This window comes from Equus przewalskii, chromosome 23 (genome assembly GCF_037783145.1).
Source record: "Equus przewalskii isolate Varuska chromosome 23, EquPr2, whole genome shotgun sequence".
Taxonomy (NCBI): Eukaryota; Metazoa; Chordata; class Mammalia; order Perissodactyla; family Equidae; genus Equus; species Equus przewalskii.
In genome coordinates this window covers 12,754,969-12,772,353 of record NC_091853.1, presented here as the reverse complement: position 1 = coordinate 12,772,353, position 17,385 = coordinate 12,754,969, and the positions used below count along the sequence as shown (strand labels likewise).

At 35.8% G+C, this 17,385-nt stretch overlaps 1 protein-coding gene across 24 annotated transcripts in view; it reads right to left on the bottom strand.

Annotated features, from left to right (window-relative positions):
* Positions 1 to 17,385, bottom strand: part of RALGPS2 (Ral GEF with PH domain and SH3 binding motif 2) — a 156,177-nt gene that overhangs the window by 69,304 nt on the left and 69,488 nt on the right. For all 24 annotated transcript variants that reach the window (XM_070591645.1, XM_070591658.1, XM_070591646.1 and 21 more), the window contains 2 exons: positions 13,275 to 13,367; positions 4,361 to 4,487 (listed from right to left, as the gene is read on the bottom strand). In XM_070591645.1, the coding sequence (XP_070447746.1) occupies positions 4,361 to 4,487; positions 13,275 to 13,367 (220 nt within the window). The remainder of the gene's footprint in view (positions 1 to 4,360; positions 4,488 to 13,274; positions 13,368 to 17,385) is intronic.

Sequence of the window (17,385 nt, the reverse complement as noted above, 5' to 3'; positions counted from 1 at the left end):
CTCTCTCTTGCAAAGCAAAACTTCCCATGCCAAATTCTTCAATAAGCTTCTTAAGATTGCTCTCCAATGACAAGAACAAATGAGTGCTGTTAATGATTTTCAGATTTAAAGCAATAATTCTCATATTAAACAATTTTTTCCTTAAGATTTGCCAAACTATTCCTCTCCAGAAAAACTGTATTCTTATTCTAAGAATTTTTCACTGCATTGTCCAGGCTGACTAATTTTTACCTTGAATGCAAACCAACAGAAGAGACAACTTTTCAAGGGATAATGAGTTGAAGGCCAAGAAAATATTTTCTCCTTCTTATAATTTAATCCACACTGAATTATAGATAAATCTGGCAGTATCAAAATAAGAGTTTTATCAGCACATAAACCCCCATCCTTCTTTTTTAAGCTTCATAAAGAATGGTTGGTTTGATGATACGTTTTAGGGGCAAAAACACCATGAATCTGGATCACATTTCTCACGTTAACAAACATGATTAGCCTTTACCTTTTCTCTATGCACTACAGATTCTTTTGCTTGATATATTCTTTCCATAAGAACCCTTGCTGACATAATGAATAAAGGGTAGCATTATGCAAATTCTGTATAGTTGAGAGGGATAGTTAAATAGAAGCTACAATTTGCATAATGAGTATCATCTTTCAAATGTCTTCAGGCCAAGTTCTGTCCTATGAACGTATAGCATCTCATAAATGTTGACACTGCTGTCAACTGCACTAGGGCCTAGCTTCCTAGGATGGGAAAGGAATCTGAAATCAAAACAAGTTAAATTTAAAAGCCATGATCCTAATTCATTTTAAATTAGAGCAAAATATGAAAAAAGTAAATATTAACAGGGTATAAACTATTGTTAAATCTTCACTCTTCAAAACACTTCACTACTGAAGATCAGGAATGAAAAAATGAACCAGCTGTCTATGATGTAAATAAATCAAGTAAGTAAAAAGTTGTATAAGTTGAAAATCCTTCACAGTTTCTTAGGAAAAGCATGCATGTTTTGATAGATGGAAGACATTTAATCTCAAGGTTTGCTATAAAACAAAACAAAACTGTCACTACATTAAAGGGATGATTTTCATGCTGAAAACGAACTAAACTGAGCCACAATAACTTATCTGACAAATGTTTCATTTTCCTTCCCAAGTTTACCAAGTGTTTATGCCAAATGTTCCACAATCAGCTCACAACCTCAGATGATTCTTCACAAACTAGTATAAGGAAAAATAACTATATTAAGACTTCCAATATGTAAAATCATGTAGATATCAAAGTGTATGTTCTCTAGTTTAACTGAAGTACTTTGCCATTTTTCCTGCTTTGGTTTCTAATTCTTGGACAACCCTCAGAAACATGCATCTCATTTCACTAGAGAATACAAGAAGTAGAGAAGGAAGCGGAAGAGAAATCCAACAAAACCCCAGGTTTCTAGTGTGGTGGAGCAGTGTAGATAAAATGCTACAGTGAGATCACTGGTAGACTCAGGAGATAAGATGGGGACCAGTTTTGTAGGAAGGGGAAAAGAGGATGAATTTACTTCGGGACATGCTGAATTAGGGTAACCTATAGATGTCTCATTCAATCAGTATATGAGTACCTAAAACGTTACTAGGCCCCAGGAATTACACAAACTGATGGATATACAAGTCTAGTCTAGATTTGGGAGTCATCAGGCAATATATGGAAAAAATCTGAATGAGACTACTCCAAATGAGTGTATAGAGTAAGAAAAGTAGTGGACTGAGAACTTTAGAAGAATAGGTTTGAGAGAAAGGCAGAGAAAGAGGAGTGAATAAAACAAAAACGAGAAAGTAAACAGTAAACCAAGAGAGACATGTGCAACTAGTGGAGAATTTTCAAGAAGTAGAAATAACTAGAATCAACCTCACAAAATTAAGAGGAGGCTTGAGAAACACCTATTAGATCTTTCAACTAGAAGTCAGTGGTGACCTTACTGGGAAAATTTCCATGAGTGAAGAGGGAGCTAACAGCATGCTGAGCAAAAGAAAACACGAAGAAAAAGGAGAAAGGAGGAATAGGCTACTTTTTACTAGCTATATAAAGGAGAATTACACGGTAACAGTGAGAAGGAAGATTCCAAGTCATGAGGACATATAAAACGAAAGGGAACGGAAAAGAGGAGTCAATGGAAGACCAAAATGAAGATACAGGAAAGACAATGGTTCTAATATTTTCTCCAAATTAACTTCTGTACCTCAGCATCTGCCTCCCTTACTTTAACCCACAGGAATAATTACTATGTTTGTTTCAGGTATCAGGGCTGACAGAAAACAGGTATATTCTCTAGTAGAAAATCTTTCCAGATTCCACTAAACTCCAACTATGCTCGTGGTTTCCTTCCCTTCTATGTGCATGAGAGTGTACACATGTGCACACACACAGACAACTTCAAATCCTCTACTGAAGTCTCCACTGAGGGAACCATAAAACAAAGGCTCCTGAACTAGACGTCACAGCACAAGGATTTATATTATTTTGTCATTTTCCCATTTTCAAAAGAAAATAATCTTAATTTCTTTGTCAAAGAAATACAAATTATGGAATTTGAGGAAAACATTTCAATGAGAAAAAAATATAACCATAGAATCAGTAAATTTTAGAATGAGAGTTTAGCAGGTGTAACTGGAAAGATGCTACATGAAGACTTCAGACTGCAGACGTGTCAGTAACCCGGTCTTAGGGCTGTGAGCCAGCTCTTCTACCTTTAAGGGACCTTGGTTTTCTCATTGTAAAATAAGTGAAGTAGAAGAGATCACTGTGGTCCCATCCAGCCTCAGGAAGAACACGGCGGTGGTCTTGTGTGTGCTGTTTCTAGGTAAGGAGAACAAGGCTCAAAGAAGATAATTCAATGACTTGAAAAGTTAGCATGGTAGAGCCATTTTGGAATTCAGGGTTGCCAATTCTCAGTGTGATGTTCTTTATGCTATCAAAAGTACATGTTCTTATGGAGTATGAAGATATTGATGATTGTCTTTCAAATCGGCTATTCATCCTCTCCCCCAAATTATATTTTCAAGAATGGGCACAGTTAAGACTACAGCAAAAAGTGGAGCACACGCAGAATGTCTCCTCTAACATCCAGCTTAGAGCCTCTCTGATGGAGTCACGTTCACTATGGCCCCAAAATGTTGATCAAAGAAACAGGACACAATATTCTGGTATGTAATGGCCATTATCTACACTGTGCTTAGGGATATTCTGCCTTCAACACAGGGTGCATAACATTCCCTGTTCCCAATGGAATCCTAGGATCTCCCAAAATGTTCTAATGAGTTCAACTCTTCTCTGACAAACTAAGGCTGATGTTCTATATCAGCCGAATGAGAGTCTAGCAACTGCCTCGGTCCCTATTTGTCTTCTAGTCACTGGAACTGTAAAGAGTGCAGCATCTCCTAAATAAATGACAGGTTTTTGAATTACTTTTAAAAATAGCTATTGTGAAATCCAGTATGAGTAACTACATAAAAGACAGAATAGAGATAAGGGAGAAATAAGGATACTAGAAAGAAACAAATGTTTATCATTTGATTATTCTCTACATAGGATCAAACCAATTTATCTTAATATATGCTAGGTATATATCATACAGAGTATTTTCTGTATTTAAATTTACATACATATTTTAAAAGGGACAGTTTGAGATTTCTTCTCATTCAAACACCTAAGGCATTATTCATATTTTGTTGAAAATAATCTCATAATGTTATTGGTTAAATATTTTTAGAATTTGTAAACACTGTAAAATATACAGTAAAGAGATAAATTCTCAGTCAAATGATACATAAAACACAGGTTTGTTTGTCTCAGTACTAACCTAAATTTCCACAGCTAAACAACTCATTTCTTCCAAGCAAACAGTAACACCAACATTCACTGAGACTGCTTTTCATAATTCACCCTAAAATATCTGCCAACTATACAAAATAAGAACTCATGATGTTGAAAACAAATTCAATCAATCTTTTGATCAATTTCTTTAATGTTAAATATTTTTGCAGCATTAAACTTGATTGCAAACTACTGTTTCATTTTTTAAAACCACTGCTTCCTTACCATAATAACTAAAACATTGTTTTACCATATGGTCCAATCTCAAAGAAAAAATGATAGTCTATAAAAAACCTTGAGGGCAAAAGGCTAATTTAATAGGAAAATACATGCCAGGTAATAAGGTAACATGTCCCTTTAGTCAATTTTTTCAACTTAACAATCTTGCAGTAATTTCTTTAAAGGATACATACACTTTTAAAATATCTTGAATTTTATACAAATTACTGATTAAGGCACAGCAACAACTAGGCATAATAAACACATAGTGACATAACTCACCTAAATAGGGAATGCAAGGTGTCATCTTTAAGCTACTTATATAGTCTCTGAGTCTTTTGTAGTTATCTTCTTTACTCATTACATATTCTAATTTTTCAAAGGTAGTTTTGTCTTTTCGACTTAATAACTAAAATACAAACAGAAAAGCCTAAGTTATTTCCAAATCCCATTTTATTATAGCAAAGACTTGAAGTTGTATTTACTGTAAATTTGAATATTAATTTCAAAGTTACACCTTCTTTAATTATATTTTGATAGTATATAAATAAAACAAAATCAGACGTCTATTAAGATAATAAATCCAAACACATTATCTATAAAATATAATATCCTTTGTAGGTACATAAAATTATTAACTTACTAAGTAGTAAATTATAATAAATTATTTCTCATCTTTACTGTTTTAACTAGTTAAGCAATTTTGGTTGATCATTTTCTGAATTTAAAATAATTCTGTGTTCCTATTCAGCTCAAATGCCCAAATGTTTTAATAAACCGTCCCCTGCCTCGTCAAAGATAAAGATCATTCTTACATAACCATTAAGAAGTAAATATTGAATTTTATGATTTAAGTAACAATTTTTCTTGAGAAATCTAACCATGACTAGTCCTAACAATAAGCATAGAACTGTGATTTACATTTTTGGATTTTTGACAAGATTTTTTTTCTTTGATCCCTTGGATCAGTGCTTACGGCATATGGTTGAACAATCAACTGAAGCTGTTCTAAGAGGCTTGAGGGGTAGATTTGTAGTGAGTGCCCTTTGGAAAAAATGGAGAGAACCAAGGGGAATGAAAGAAAAACAAGGTCAGTCACCCAAATAACATTAACTAAAAAGGTTCAGAAAATACTTTTTCAAGTATTCCAAAGACTCTGGGGAAGAAAAAAAAAATTTTTTAAACATATGAAGTTAGGGCCAGCCTAGTGGTGTGATGGTTAAGTTCACATTCTCTGCTGCAGCAGCCCAGGGTTTGCAAGTTTGGATCCCAGGCACGACCTACCCACTGCTCATCAAGCCATGCTGTGGTGGTGTCCCACATACAAAATGGAGGAAGACTGGCACAGATGTTAGTTCAGTGACAATCCTCCTCAAGCAAAAAGAGGAAGACTGGCAACAGGCATTAGCTCAAGGCCAATCTTCCTCACCAAAAAAAAGAAGCTACTATTTCATTACAATGCAATAAAATTTCACTTTATTTACTTATATCATAAAATATTAGTGTCATATCATGCAAAACACCTCCAACTATAAAATTCTCATCTAATTCTCCTGTAAGGTTAATAGAGAAGTCTGAGGATTAATTTAGAGATCAGGAGAGTGAGATTCAAAGGTGATCAACAGTTAGCAAGAAGCAGAACATCCTAAACACTCAGTCATCCACTCACAAAGACGTAGGTCCCTGTTTTTCAAGGTCTTAGTCTCGTCCTGGAGATGAAGAATACTGTGATGCCTAATCCACTACTCTTTCTAGAATCACAAGTAGTACCATTGAGATTAAAGGTGGAATTCATTTTTCATAGGCTCCAAGATGCAGATTATCTTCAGATAATCTCTGTTGGAAAAATGTCTGACCAGTATCCCTCCTTCTTTAAAGCACAAGATTTCAAGGAGTCCTTTGCTTTAATGTTTCAGGTAGATATTCCATGGTCTAAAACAGTGGTTTTACAGCCTTTCCCCTGGCCCAGCTTCAACACCCCTGGTTAGCATTTTCAAGATTAGGTGCAAATCTCTGCTGCTCCCTATAAGGCCAACCATCCCTTTCTCCCCCACATAACAAAGTATTTGCATGTGTAAAACACAGCGATGTGACACAGCAGCAATAACAATAATCCTGTTCTTTTTTTCCTAAGTCAATCATTCAAAAACTTTGGTACAGGATCAGGAGAAACAAATTAGCTGGAACTCAAAGTGATTTTGCCACATCTGAAAACAAACTGCACTAAGAACTACACGGTCTAACGTGCATAAAAATAACTTATATCTTGGAATTTTCATAATAAATCCATAACCAGATTCAAAGGATTCAGTCTGAGGTGGGGCAGCAGAGACTTGTTTTCAGAAGACTGCTCAGAGGAAGAATATGGATAAAGGAATTAATTAGATGTTAAAATACAAATTTCCTAATAATAGCTCAGAAACTCATCCGAGCCCAATGCTAACACTATAACCAATAAGTCCTGATTTTCTTTTCCGCCTTTTCAACTCTTTTTCTGATGTTCCTAATATTATCCCTACAATGTCACTTCACTATATCTCTCCATCCAAAAAAGGGGAAAACAAAGTACTTCATAAGGTTCTAACTCCATATGTTTTGGGCGCCACCCTCTTCCTCTGGCCAAGAGCATGACAAATAGGGGCAGAGCTCTCCAGGCTTTCAGTGGTGCCTGAATGCGGGAACACCAAGTGTTCCTGGCTGGATCTCTATGCCACCTTAACATAACAATCTGCTTTGGGAAAATTTGGATGAACCCCTGCTCACGTCAGTCACTAAAAGAAATACAAGATGCCCAGATCATCCCTCATCACCTTGATTTGTATCCCTATACAATATGTAAAAATGTGTGCACTTGCATATATAATTTATGTATTTATCTTGGACCTCACATGAAAAATATAATCCTTTGTTCATGACACTCAATTATCATTAGTCCCTGATGTGACTTTCTTGTTAAACTGATTTATTTTTAAATTTTATAACAAATACACATGTATCCATCTTCCTACCTAAGAACTACATACCAACAACACACATCTACCTATGTGCTCCCTCAATATCTAATTCCCCTGACTATCTTCAAGAGGTAACCAGGAACCACTACCCTAAATTTGGAGTTTATCATTCTCTTAAATTTTATTTGACTTTTGACTAAAGAATGTCATACTGTTTATAGTCTCTGGCACTTGCTTTATTCACTCAACATTTTGACACTGAAGCTTCATCCACAATGTTGTGTGTGGCTGCAGTTCGCTCATTTTCACTGCTTCCATGTGTATTTTCTCTTCTATGAGTACCACCACGATGCCCACTTTTCTATTTTTCTTATTTTTTCTTTTTGCTTTGTAAGAGCTCTTTATATATCCTGGATACAAATTCATGATCAGTTCCCCACAAATTCACACATCTTCCCCGACTCTAGGGATTCTTTTCAATTTTCTTTAAGATATCTTTCAATGAACAGAAATTCTTACTTTATGTGGCAACCTGTCCATCTTTTCTTTGATTGTGTGAGCTTTTCATATCTCATCTAAAATGTGCTTACCAAGCCCAAGCAGGAAATCCACTTATGCCAAGCCAGAGAGATATTCAGCTATTTTTTTCTTCTAAAAGCTTTAAAGTTTTGCATTTCACTTTTAAGTCCTTAACTCATCCGGCAATGACTTTTGTGAATGGTGCAAGAGGCCCAATTTCATTTTTTCCCCAAACTGATAAACAATTTTCCAGCTCCAACTAACAGAAAGTCCCTCATTTCTCTAGATTTACGATGCCACTACTGCAATACATCAGAGTTCTATAAAAGCAAGGATCTATTTTTGGGTTCTTTATTCTATTTCATTGGTTGATATCTCTAAACCTGCACTAATTGAACATTTGCCTAAATAATACAGTATGTCTTGACGTCTGTTAGGGCAAGTACTCAAGCTCCCAACCCCATTTTCCTCTTCAGGAATGCCTTGGTGATTCCTGAACCTTTGTATTTCCACGTAAATTTTATAAGCAATCTTGTCCAGATCCTCAGATTGGGACTCTGATTCAAGCTGCACATAAACTCTATATACTCTGGGGAGAACTGGCATCTTTAAGTTTTTCTATCTATGACCAAAGGATGACTGCTCCATCTACTTAGTTCTTTAATGACCTCCTGTAAAGCTTTAAAATCTTTAACATATAGTTTTGCACATTTTATTGCACTTGTTTGCTATTTTGTATCTTTTATGGATATTGTGAATAGCATCCTTTTCAGGATATTTTCAACTTGTTTCAAATACAACTGATTTTGTATGTTCAGTCACCTTAATAAAGCCTATTTTTTTTTTTTTTTTTGAGGAAGATTAGCCCTGAGCTAACTACTGCCAATCCTCCTCTTTTTGCTGAGGAAGACTGGCCCTGAGCTCACATCCATGCGCATCTTCCTCTACTCTATACGTGGGACGCCTACCACAGCATGGCTTGATGAGCAGTGCCATGTCCGCACCCGGGATCTGAAACGGCAAAGCCCGAGCCGCTGAGAAGCGGAATGTGCACACGTAACGGCTGCGCCACCGGACCGGCCCCAAACCCTATTGTTTTTTTAAACTGTGGTAAATACATAATATTTACCATTTTAATCATTAAGTCTATGGCTTAAAGGCATTAAGTACATTCACACTATTGGCCAACCATCACCACGTTCCTTGGCCAGAACTCTTTCCATCTTCACAAACTGAAACTCCATACCCATTAAACAACAACAACTCCTTCCTCCTTCCTTCCAGCCCCTGGCAACTACCTTCAACTCTCTGTCTCGACAAATTCGACTACTCTCAGTACCTCATATAAATGAAATCATATGGTATTTTTGTCATTTTGTGTCTGGCTTATTTCACTCAGCATAATGTCTTCAAGATTCATCCACAGTGTAGCATGTGTCAGAATTTCACTTCTTTAAAGGCTGAATAATACTCCATTGTATGTGCATATCACATCTTGTACATCCATTCATCTGTTGATGGACCTTGCGTTATATACATTTTTTGGCTATTGTGAATCATGCTGCCAGGAATATTGGTGTAAAAATATCTGTCTGAGTCCCTACTTTCAATCCTTTGGGGTGTATATATCCAGAAGTAAAATTGCTGGATCAAACGGTAATTCTACATTTACTTTCTTGAGGATAAATCTAACTATTTTTAATCATTTTTCTTTTGACTGTGCTGGCTAGGATTTCTACGTTGAATAGAAACAGTGAAAATGTGCATCCTTTTCTTTGACATTAAAGAGAATATTCCTAATATTCTCCCCATTTAGGATGTTGTAGATTGTTTGGGTACATTCTCTTTATAAAAAAACAAAACACTCTCAATTCCTCATTCATTAAAAATCTTTAACCCAAACGCGCACGAAACCCAGACAATCTTTATTATCTTCTAACTTGACCTAACACCCTACAGTTCCCAATCCTTCCCAACTGTACTCTCTGGGACTCACACTCCATCCTCTGCAAAAGCCCCGTCCTTCACCTTTTCTTTAAGCATTCTCTTTCTTTTCTTACAAACCACATAACATGAACCTGGAGTTGACTTAGGTTCAATCTTTGCTTCTTGCACTTTACAACTCCTTCCAGCTTATTATCTCACTATCCTCTCTAAAATTCTCCAGCTTCTGTTAAGCACTAGATCAGTGCTGTCCAATCAAATTTTGTGTGATGATGGAAAATGTTCTATGTATGTGCTATCCAATACGACAGACACTAGCCACATGTGACTACTGAGTGCTTGTTATGTGGCTAGTATGACTGAAGTACTGAACTTTACATTCTATTTAATTTTAATGATTTAAATTTAACAGCCACATGTGGCTAGTGGCTACCATACTGGACAAGAGCACACTAGATTATAACAGTTATGTTACTGTCATTACTAGAGCAACAAGTCATTTTTGCCACTATATCTTAAAGGTTTTAGTATTTCGAGAAAAATAGTGCATGAACCAACATTACTGATATATCCTGGTGATTGCAATCTTTATGTAGATGATACTTCCAACCGTGGTTTCTCAGTTTCTTGACTTCTCTTCCTTAAATGGTCTTATCTTCACCACTCTCAGCCTCCACTCCCTTGGTCCTCCTGAGTCCAATAAATATTTGAGTGCACCAGGATTTCCAATCCAGTTACCGTAACTACTTTTTCACTGTTTGTTATCTCTCTTTTTACTTGCGTTAGATTCCTCATCTATCACTAAAACAACTTTTACATTTACCCACTTTATCTCTTTTTCTATCCTTGATCCCTCTGTAGTACAAATAAGCCTAAAAAAATTCCAATTCTGGTTAAATACAATTCTCAGCACAACTCCAGGCTAATGCTGAGCACTCGAACCTAGCTGGAGAAGATGTAACTTTGCTGGCTGGTTTCACTTTCAATTCCTGACCAAAAGTCTCAAGTGGATCCTTCCTAAGGCATATGAAACCTACTGTGTTTCCCTCGTTAATTCACTCTCACACTCTTTTAGATGACTTTCACCCTTTCCTCTTTCTTCAAACTTCCAACACCTCTCCCCTATCACCCTCAACCAATAACCTTGATTCTTATGTCTTAAGAAACCAAGTATTGGAAGGACTCTACAGAATCCCACCACCAAATCTACCAACTTACCTGGATCCGTAACCAAACGTACCCTCTTCTCTCCTGTTAAAATGGATAAACTGTCCCTGCTCCAGTAGAGTACTGGATCTAATTCACTCTTGCCTATTCAAGGGTATCACTGGAGTAACCCCTTGTTCTCTTACCTTTTTCCCCATTCTATTACATCACTGCCACCAGCATAGAAACATACTGTCAAGGATCTCATTTCCAAAAACAAAGCAAAACACGACAAATCTTTGGCGTCACACTCCCCTCCAGCTACTGCCAGACTTCTCTGTAGCACCTCAGCCCAACCCTTTACAGCTAAATTCTTCAAATGTATTCTCTATACTTGCTGTCCCATTTTTCTCCACCATTCTCTCAAATCCAGTCAGTTTTTCACCCCACCACTGTACTGAACCTACTGTTGCCAAGGTCACCAATCCCTGCCAGATCCAATGGTCATCTCAAAGTTCTACCTTATTCAACTTATTGGCAGCATGTGACACAGGCGATTCACTCTTTGTTGAAACACTTTCTTTACCTGACTGAGGAAAACTTCTCCTATCTGTGATATTTCCTTTGTTGATTCCCCCTCCTTTTTCCAGTCTCTACATCTTGGAGGGTTCCAGGGCTTTTCAACTATGTTCATGCCTTGGGTCATCCCATCCAACCTCATGTTTTAAACACTGTTCTTTATGCTGATAATCACAGAACTTTATCTCTAGCCACAACTGTTCTATGAAACTTGCATGCCCAACTCTGACCTTACAGTTCCACATGGACAATTATCAGCCAACTCAAACTTAATATATGTAAAATAGAGTCCCACTCTCCACTCCTTCTCTGTATCTCCTCAATACCAAGGCACAGCATCTCCATTATCTGATTTGATGCCACCTCTCTGGACTCGTCTCCTACCATCAACTACTCCCTAGCTATTCCACTGTCAACACTACACTAACTACCCTGATATTCACTGAACATTATCAGGGCCTTTGCACTGGCTATTACCTCTGCTTGGAGTTCCCTCCTCCCAGATTCCACATCAATGTCCTCTCAATTCCCCCAGGTCTCTACTCAACTGTCACTTACCAGAGACTTTCTTATCACATATGATATAAATACTTCCCTGCCTTCCTTTCCATTCCATTTATTCTGTTTTATTATTCTTCAGAGCATTCATCACTATTTATATCATTTGTTTATTTACAGTTTATCTTTTCCCAGTAGAATGTTAGCTATATAAGAATGAGATTTTGTTTATATCATTCACTGTTGTATGTCAAGCAATTAGACAGTACCCGGCACAGTATGGAATATTTTAAAATTTAATATAAACACCAAAATTTTATTCAGACTAATAATGGAGATGTTACTAAATAAAAAAAAATCTTTTCCATGCAAATACATGAGGGAGACAACAAAAATATCTTCAAGGAAAATAAAAATTAACTTGAGGGAAATGTATCTCATTTCTAAACCACAACATACATCAGAGTATAATTCTTTTCCCTAAAACTTCAAAGATGGAATTCCTAACAGTATATTTATAATCATTTCCATTCCCCCATGAAATTCAAATTTTAAGAAAAGAGAATAAGGCCATCACTGTTAAAAATAATTTTTAAAGTAGGAAAATCCTTCACCCAGGTGTTTCTAAAATATAAAGAAAATATAAAGAAAACTGTAAGCTCTTCCATATTAATGTTTTTCCAATATAGAAATCTACCCTGGTTTTCATGAGAAACATCTGTCTCTTCAGACACCAAAAAAAATGAAAGCGACACTAAGCTAATTAAAAATACAGTTATACTGTAGTAATTAAAAAAAAGATTTTTAAAGTCAGTCGTATCTTTTACACAGAACCCTACGAACACACTAAATCCTTTGTACAAAAAGTAATAAAATCATTCCTCTTTAACATTAAAGAAGAGTATTATATATGAACAAATTTAATTAAATCTAAACTTTTACTTACATAGAATCTAAATGAAGAATACCTAGACAGCGTGTGGCCAGTATCATGTCACTCAAATACACAAATTCGCAGAAATCAAAATTCACATCCTGACCTTGTTAAAGTATACAGAACCAAATATGATTAACACAACATCAGAATATGTAGCAACACTGCATAATTCCATGTTAATTATCAGATTTTCTGATATTTCTAAGGAAAAAAACCTAAGTTTCCTGCCTAAAAATAATGGAAATCTAAATCAGTAAATACTTTTTGAAACTTACAATTTACATTTTCCTCAAACTTTCCAAAAGCATAATCTTTACATGATTAAATACAATCTTTTTGCATTTACACTTTCTCGTGAGTAAACATGAAATGGTATATTGTCAAAGATACTTAAGGACGTTTTACAAAAATGATTTCCTAAAGAGCAAAAACCAAGCACCAATCTGTAATTTACCCAAAAAATTACTTAGTGAAACAGCTGAGAGAAAAATGCAGGTTTCAAAGTACAGAGTACACAGTAATTTAAAATTATTATCTATTATCATAATATTAACCTTATAACACATTTTTACTTCCAACAGGAAGTCTAACCTTTCATTAACTAAGCAAGATTACTCACCGCCCATGTTTTAGTCAACCTGAAAATTGGGGCACTCTGTAAGCCAGAAACCACTGCCATAAGCGCATGAAGGTTATTCAGCTCATACAGTTTCTGAAGATTTAAGAAAAAGGGGGAAGAGAGATGAAAAATAAACAGCATGAATACAAAAAAACTTCAGATGCACAAGTATAATTTAGGCAATTGGTAGTGATCCAGTACGTATTACCCTCACCACTGAGATTTGCCATTTCAGTACTCACTGTTCACAGTAAGTTGATTTGGGCCCACCATAGAACTTCCGCATTCTAACTTGGCATTATCTCTAAGCTCCGGGAACCAATCTACCTCTAGTTGGGTAACAGATTAAGAAAACCCAAGTTACAGCTCAGTATCAAGTTTGCCTGCTATGATTAGGCACACTAGTTTTTAGCAAGCAGGCTCCTTCCTTATACTGAAACATTATTAAGCCTCTGCCTTAGGATCCAAGTTTCAAGACACGGTCTGTGCCCAGTATCCTGATCTAGTTTCCTACTCAGTACCCGCATTATTTCAGGGCTAGGGTTCAAACCCGCTTCCCAGAGTCCTCCTCAATTTCCTGCTTCCTCCTGTCTGAATCCCCAGATCCTTTGTTCCTCGTTCACGCTGGGACACCTAACTACCTGCTTCCCAATACTACACCTTGCCTTTTACAGTCTCTGTGCAGAGAACTCCTATCTAACACCAGGTTCCATGAGTTTGCCAAGAGATCTACTTGACATTTATTCCTAATTTCCCAGATTTCTTCATACTACCGGATGCTTACATCCCAATGGGTCTATCTAAAAATCAGTCATTTAGAACTGTCCTCACCCACCATCAAGAGACTCCAAGGCAAAAATGCCTGTTTCAAACATCAGAACTAAGGAAAGGGGAGGGTTCTGTTTCTCTGAAGAACCCTAATATGCCACCTTAATTCAGGTCTCAGAATTCCCATAAAGTTTCAAGAAATATGAACTCAAGTAAAAAGAAAAGAAAAAAACACAAGGAACAAGAATTCGCAAATGGAGAACAGTATATCACATGTTGGCTTCAAATAAAGTGAAGACTGTACATAAAGACATTATCCAGAATGCAACATAAAAGCCAAATAGTTTTTAAAAAATGTGACATAAAGTTTAAGAAACATGAATGGTAGAGAAAAAAAGGCCCCCATTTATCTAACGAGAGTTGCAGAAAGAGAAGATAAAAAGTAATAGTGTAGAAATATATGAGAGATAATGGCAGGTTTTTCCCCCAAATCACTGAAAGACACTAATTCCTAGGGCTAGGAAGCTCAAGGAATCCCAAGTAGAATAAATTAAAAAAAAAAACTCTAAGTCTGGAATAGCATTTTTCAAGAACAAGGGTGACATAAAGATGCTTCCAGACAAAAAACAAATAAAGAAAGCTTTAAAAAAGATTTTTAAAAATGGTGCCAGAATGATTATTCATATGGAAAAATATGAACTAAAACTAAAATCTATAACTCACACATATTATATATGAAATTTAGTCCAGATGGATTAAATACTCAAGTACCAAAAATCAAAGCTATAAATCTTTTAAAGGATAATATAAGAGAACATCTTTGATATTCTCAGAGGTTAGAGTAAGGGGTCTTAAATAAGATAATAAAAATTAATTAAAGATTAATAAGTTTGACTACTAAAGTTAAGAACATCTATATGAAAAGATAACATGAAAAGAGTGTTAAGACAAGCCACAATAGGAAGATGTATGCAAAGCATACGGCAGAGAACTGGCATCTAGAAATTACATACATAAAAAAGACTCCTATAGAAACTGATGAAAGACCAACACCATAACAGAAATTGTTGAAAGATCTCAAACAGATCTTTCAGAAGAGAAAACCTAAATGGTCAACACAGAAAAAAATGTTCATTCTCAACAGATTCAATGAAGATTATTGATCTAATTGTCATTTCTTTGAAAGTAATTTGTCTTTTCTCTATATTTCTAGGGCTTCAAACCTCACGTGAGCACCAAGAGACTTACACAAGAATGCTTTTGTAGCAGCACTGTTTATAACAGCAAAAATCTGGAAACTATCCAAGCTAGAGTACACTGAATATTTGTGGGATATGCAAACAGAGTACTCTATAACAGAGATACACCTGAAACCATTCAGTAACACTGCTCAGTAAAAAAAGCAAGTTATAAAAGTATAAAAGTCATTATGGAGCAATTCAATTTAAACAAAATTCAAAAACACACAACAATATACTATTCAGGGACACATCTATACAGTAAAACTATAAAAGATGCGCAAACACAAAATTCAAGGCCGTGGTTCCTTTTGTAATGGGAGGGTAGGAGATCGCATATGAAGAGGGCTATGGGAATTCAAAGTGGGCAGTGAGTACGTGAGTATTCACTTTATCATTCTTTTGTTACCTTAAACATATTTTACATTCTTCTGTGTCTATTTGATTAGTTTTATGTGTCAACTTGGCTAGGCTATATAGCACCCAGTTATTTAATCAAACACTAATCTGGGTGTTGCTGTGAAGATATTTTGCAGATGTGGTTAACATCTACAATCAGCTGATTTTAATTAAAAGAGATTACACTCCATAACGTGGTGGGCTGCTTCTCATCAGTTGAAATGCCTTCAGGTAAAAACGAGGTTTCCTAGAGAAGAAGAAATTCTGCCTCAAGACTGCAGCCTCACCTCCCTGCCCAGGTTTCAGGCTGTCTGCCTGCCCTACAGATTTCAGATTTGCCAGCCCCCCACGCCTACCTCAGTCCTTTAAGGAGACAATTCCGTAAATCTTTTCACCTATTTTATATATTCTCTCTCTAGAGAACCCTGACTGATATTATCTACTAAAAGAAGAGAAAGACTTGACAGTTTTATAACAAAGTGAATACAGAAGGCAGAAAAGTCAGAATGGAGGGATTTAAAAGACAGTATAAGACCAAAAATGAAAATTTGGAATTTGGGATGAAAGCAAGCACTGTCAAAAAAAACCTCAAAGTCTAAGAGTTTGATTAGGAATTAAATGATTATTTGATAAGGAAGGTAATGGCAGGTTTGATGGGCAAAATTTGGTAGTTTTGAGTGGAAAATACAAGTACATAAAAAACCTAACGAAGATAGCAGAAAACAATAACACAAATTCAGAATCTAGGGAGAAAAGCCATGAAATTCTATTAGCTCAAACACAATATTTATCTAACATATCACAGAGAATGTTTTCAAAAATTTTATGACACTTCTGCAAAATACCAAATTTTCAGAAGGCTAGCTCTGCCACCTAGTGCCACAGGAATGTTAGAATACACTTGCTCCAGTGTGCTCAAAGAAAATATGGAAGAGTTATGATTTATAAGAATTATAACCATTTACAATTATAAAAATGGTACCTTCATTTTAGTCCGTCTTCCTTCATTCACAGGTGAGATAAATTACATATTTATTACAAGAATAATGAAGAATGTAGCTACAAGTACACCACTTTTTAGTGAACTTCACATAAATTCGGAGTTGTTACAAAAGTTTTAATAAAATCTTGGTATCCTCTTGTGGAATGTCCTATTTCATCCCCCTCTCTAAATTCTGACTACCCTTGAAATCCATGCTCCATTTCTCTTGCTGCGTTTATTACCTACGTCCCACAATAACCATTCAATTAACATATCTGGTTAACGTCCTCATTTATCCTATTTTTTAAAAAATAAAGTCTTATCATTCTCCACACAGTTGGCAGGGTGATGTATGTCAAAAACAAATAATTACTATGTGTTCTCTGACTTAATCCCTATAAGGCTTTCTCAGTCACCTGCGGAATAGTCCAATATTTTATTTGGACTTCACCAAAATTTGACCTCTGTCTAGTTATCCATTCAAATAAATCAATAATTCAGCTACTCTGAGAAAGGGAGGAAAGATACGTTAAAAAAGGGGAGGAAGACAGGAGAAATAAAGGAAAAGGCAGAGAAATCAGGCATCAAATTTTAAAAATGGACTTAATCAATAGGTCTCATTTTGCAGTGTCACAAATAGTAAACAAAGTGTCACGGGCAAATACTCACTCACAAACATTGCTGAATGGTTGAACCCAAACATAAAAACATAAGTTTTTCTTAC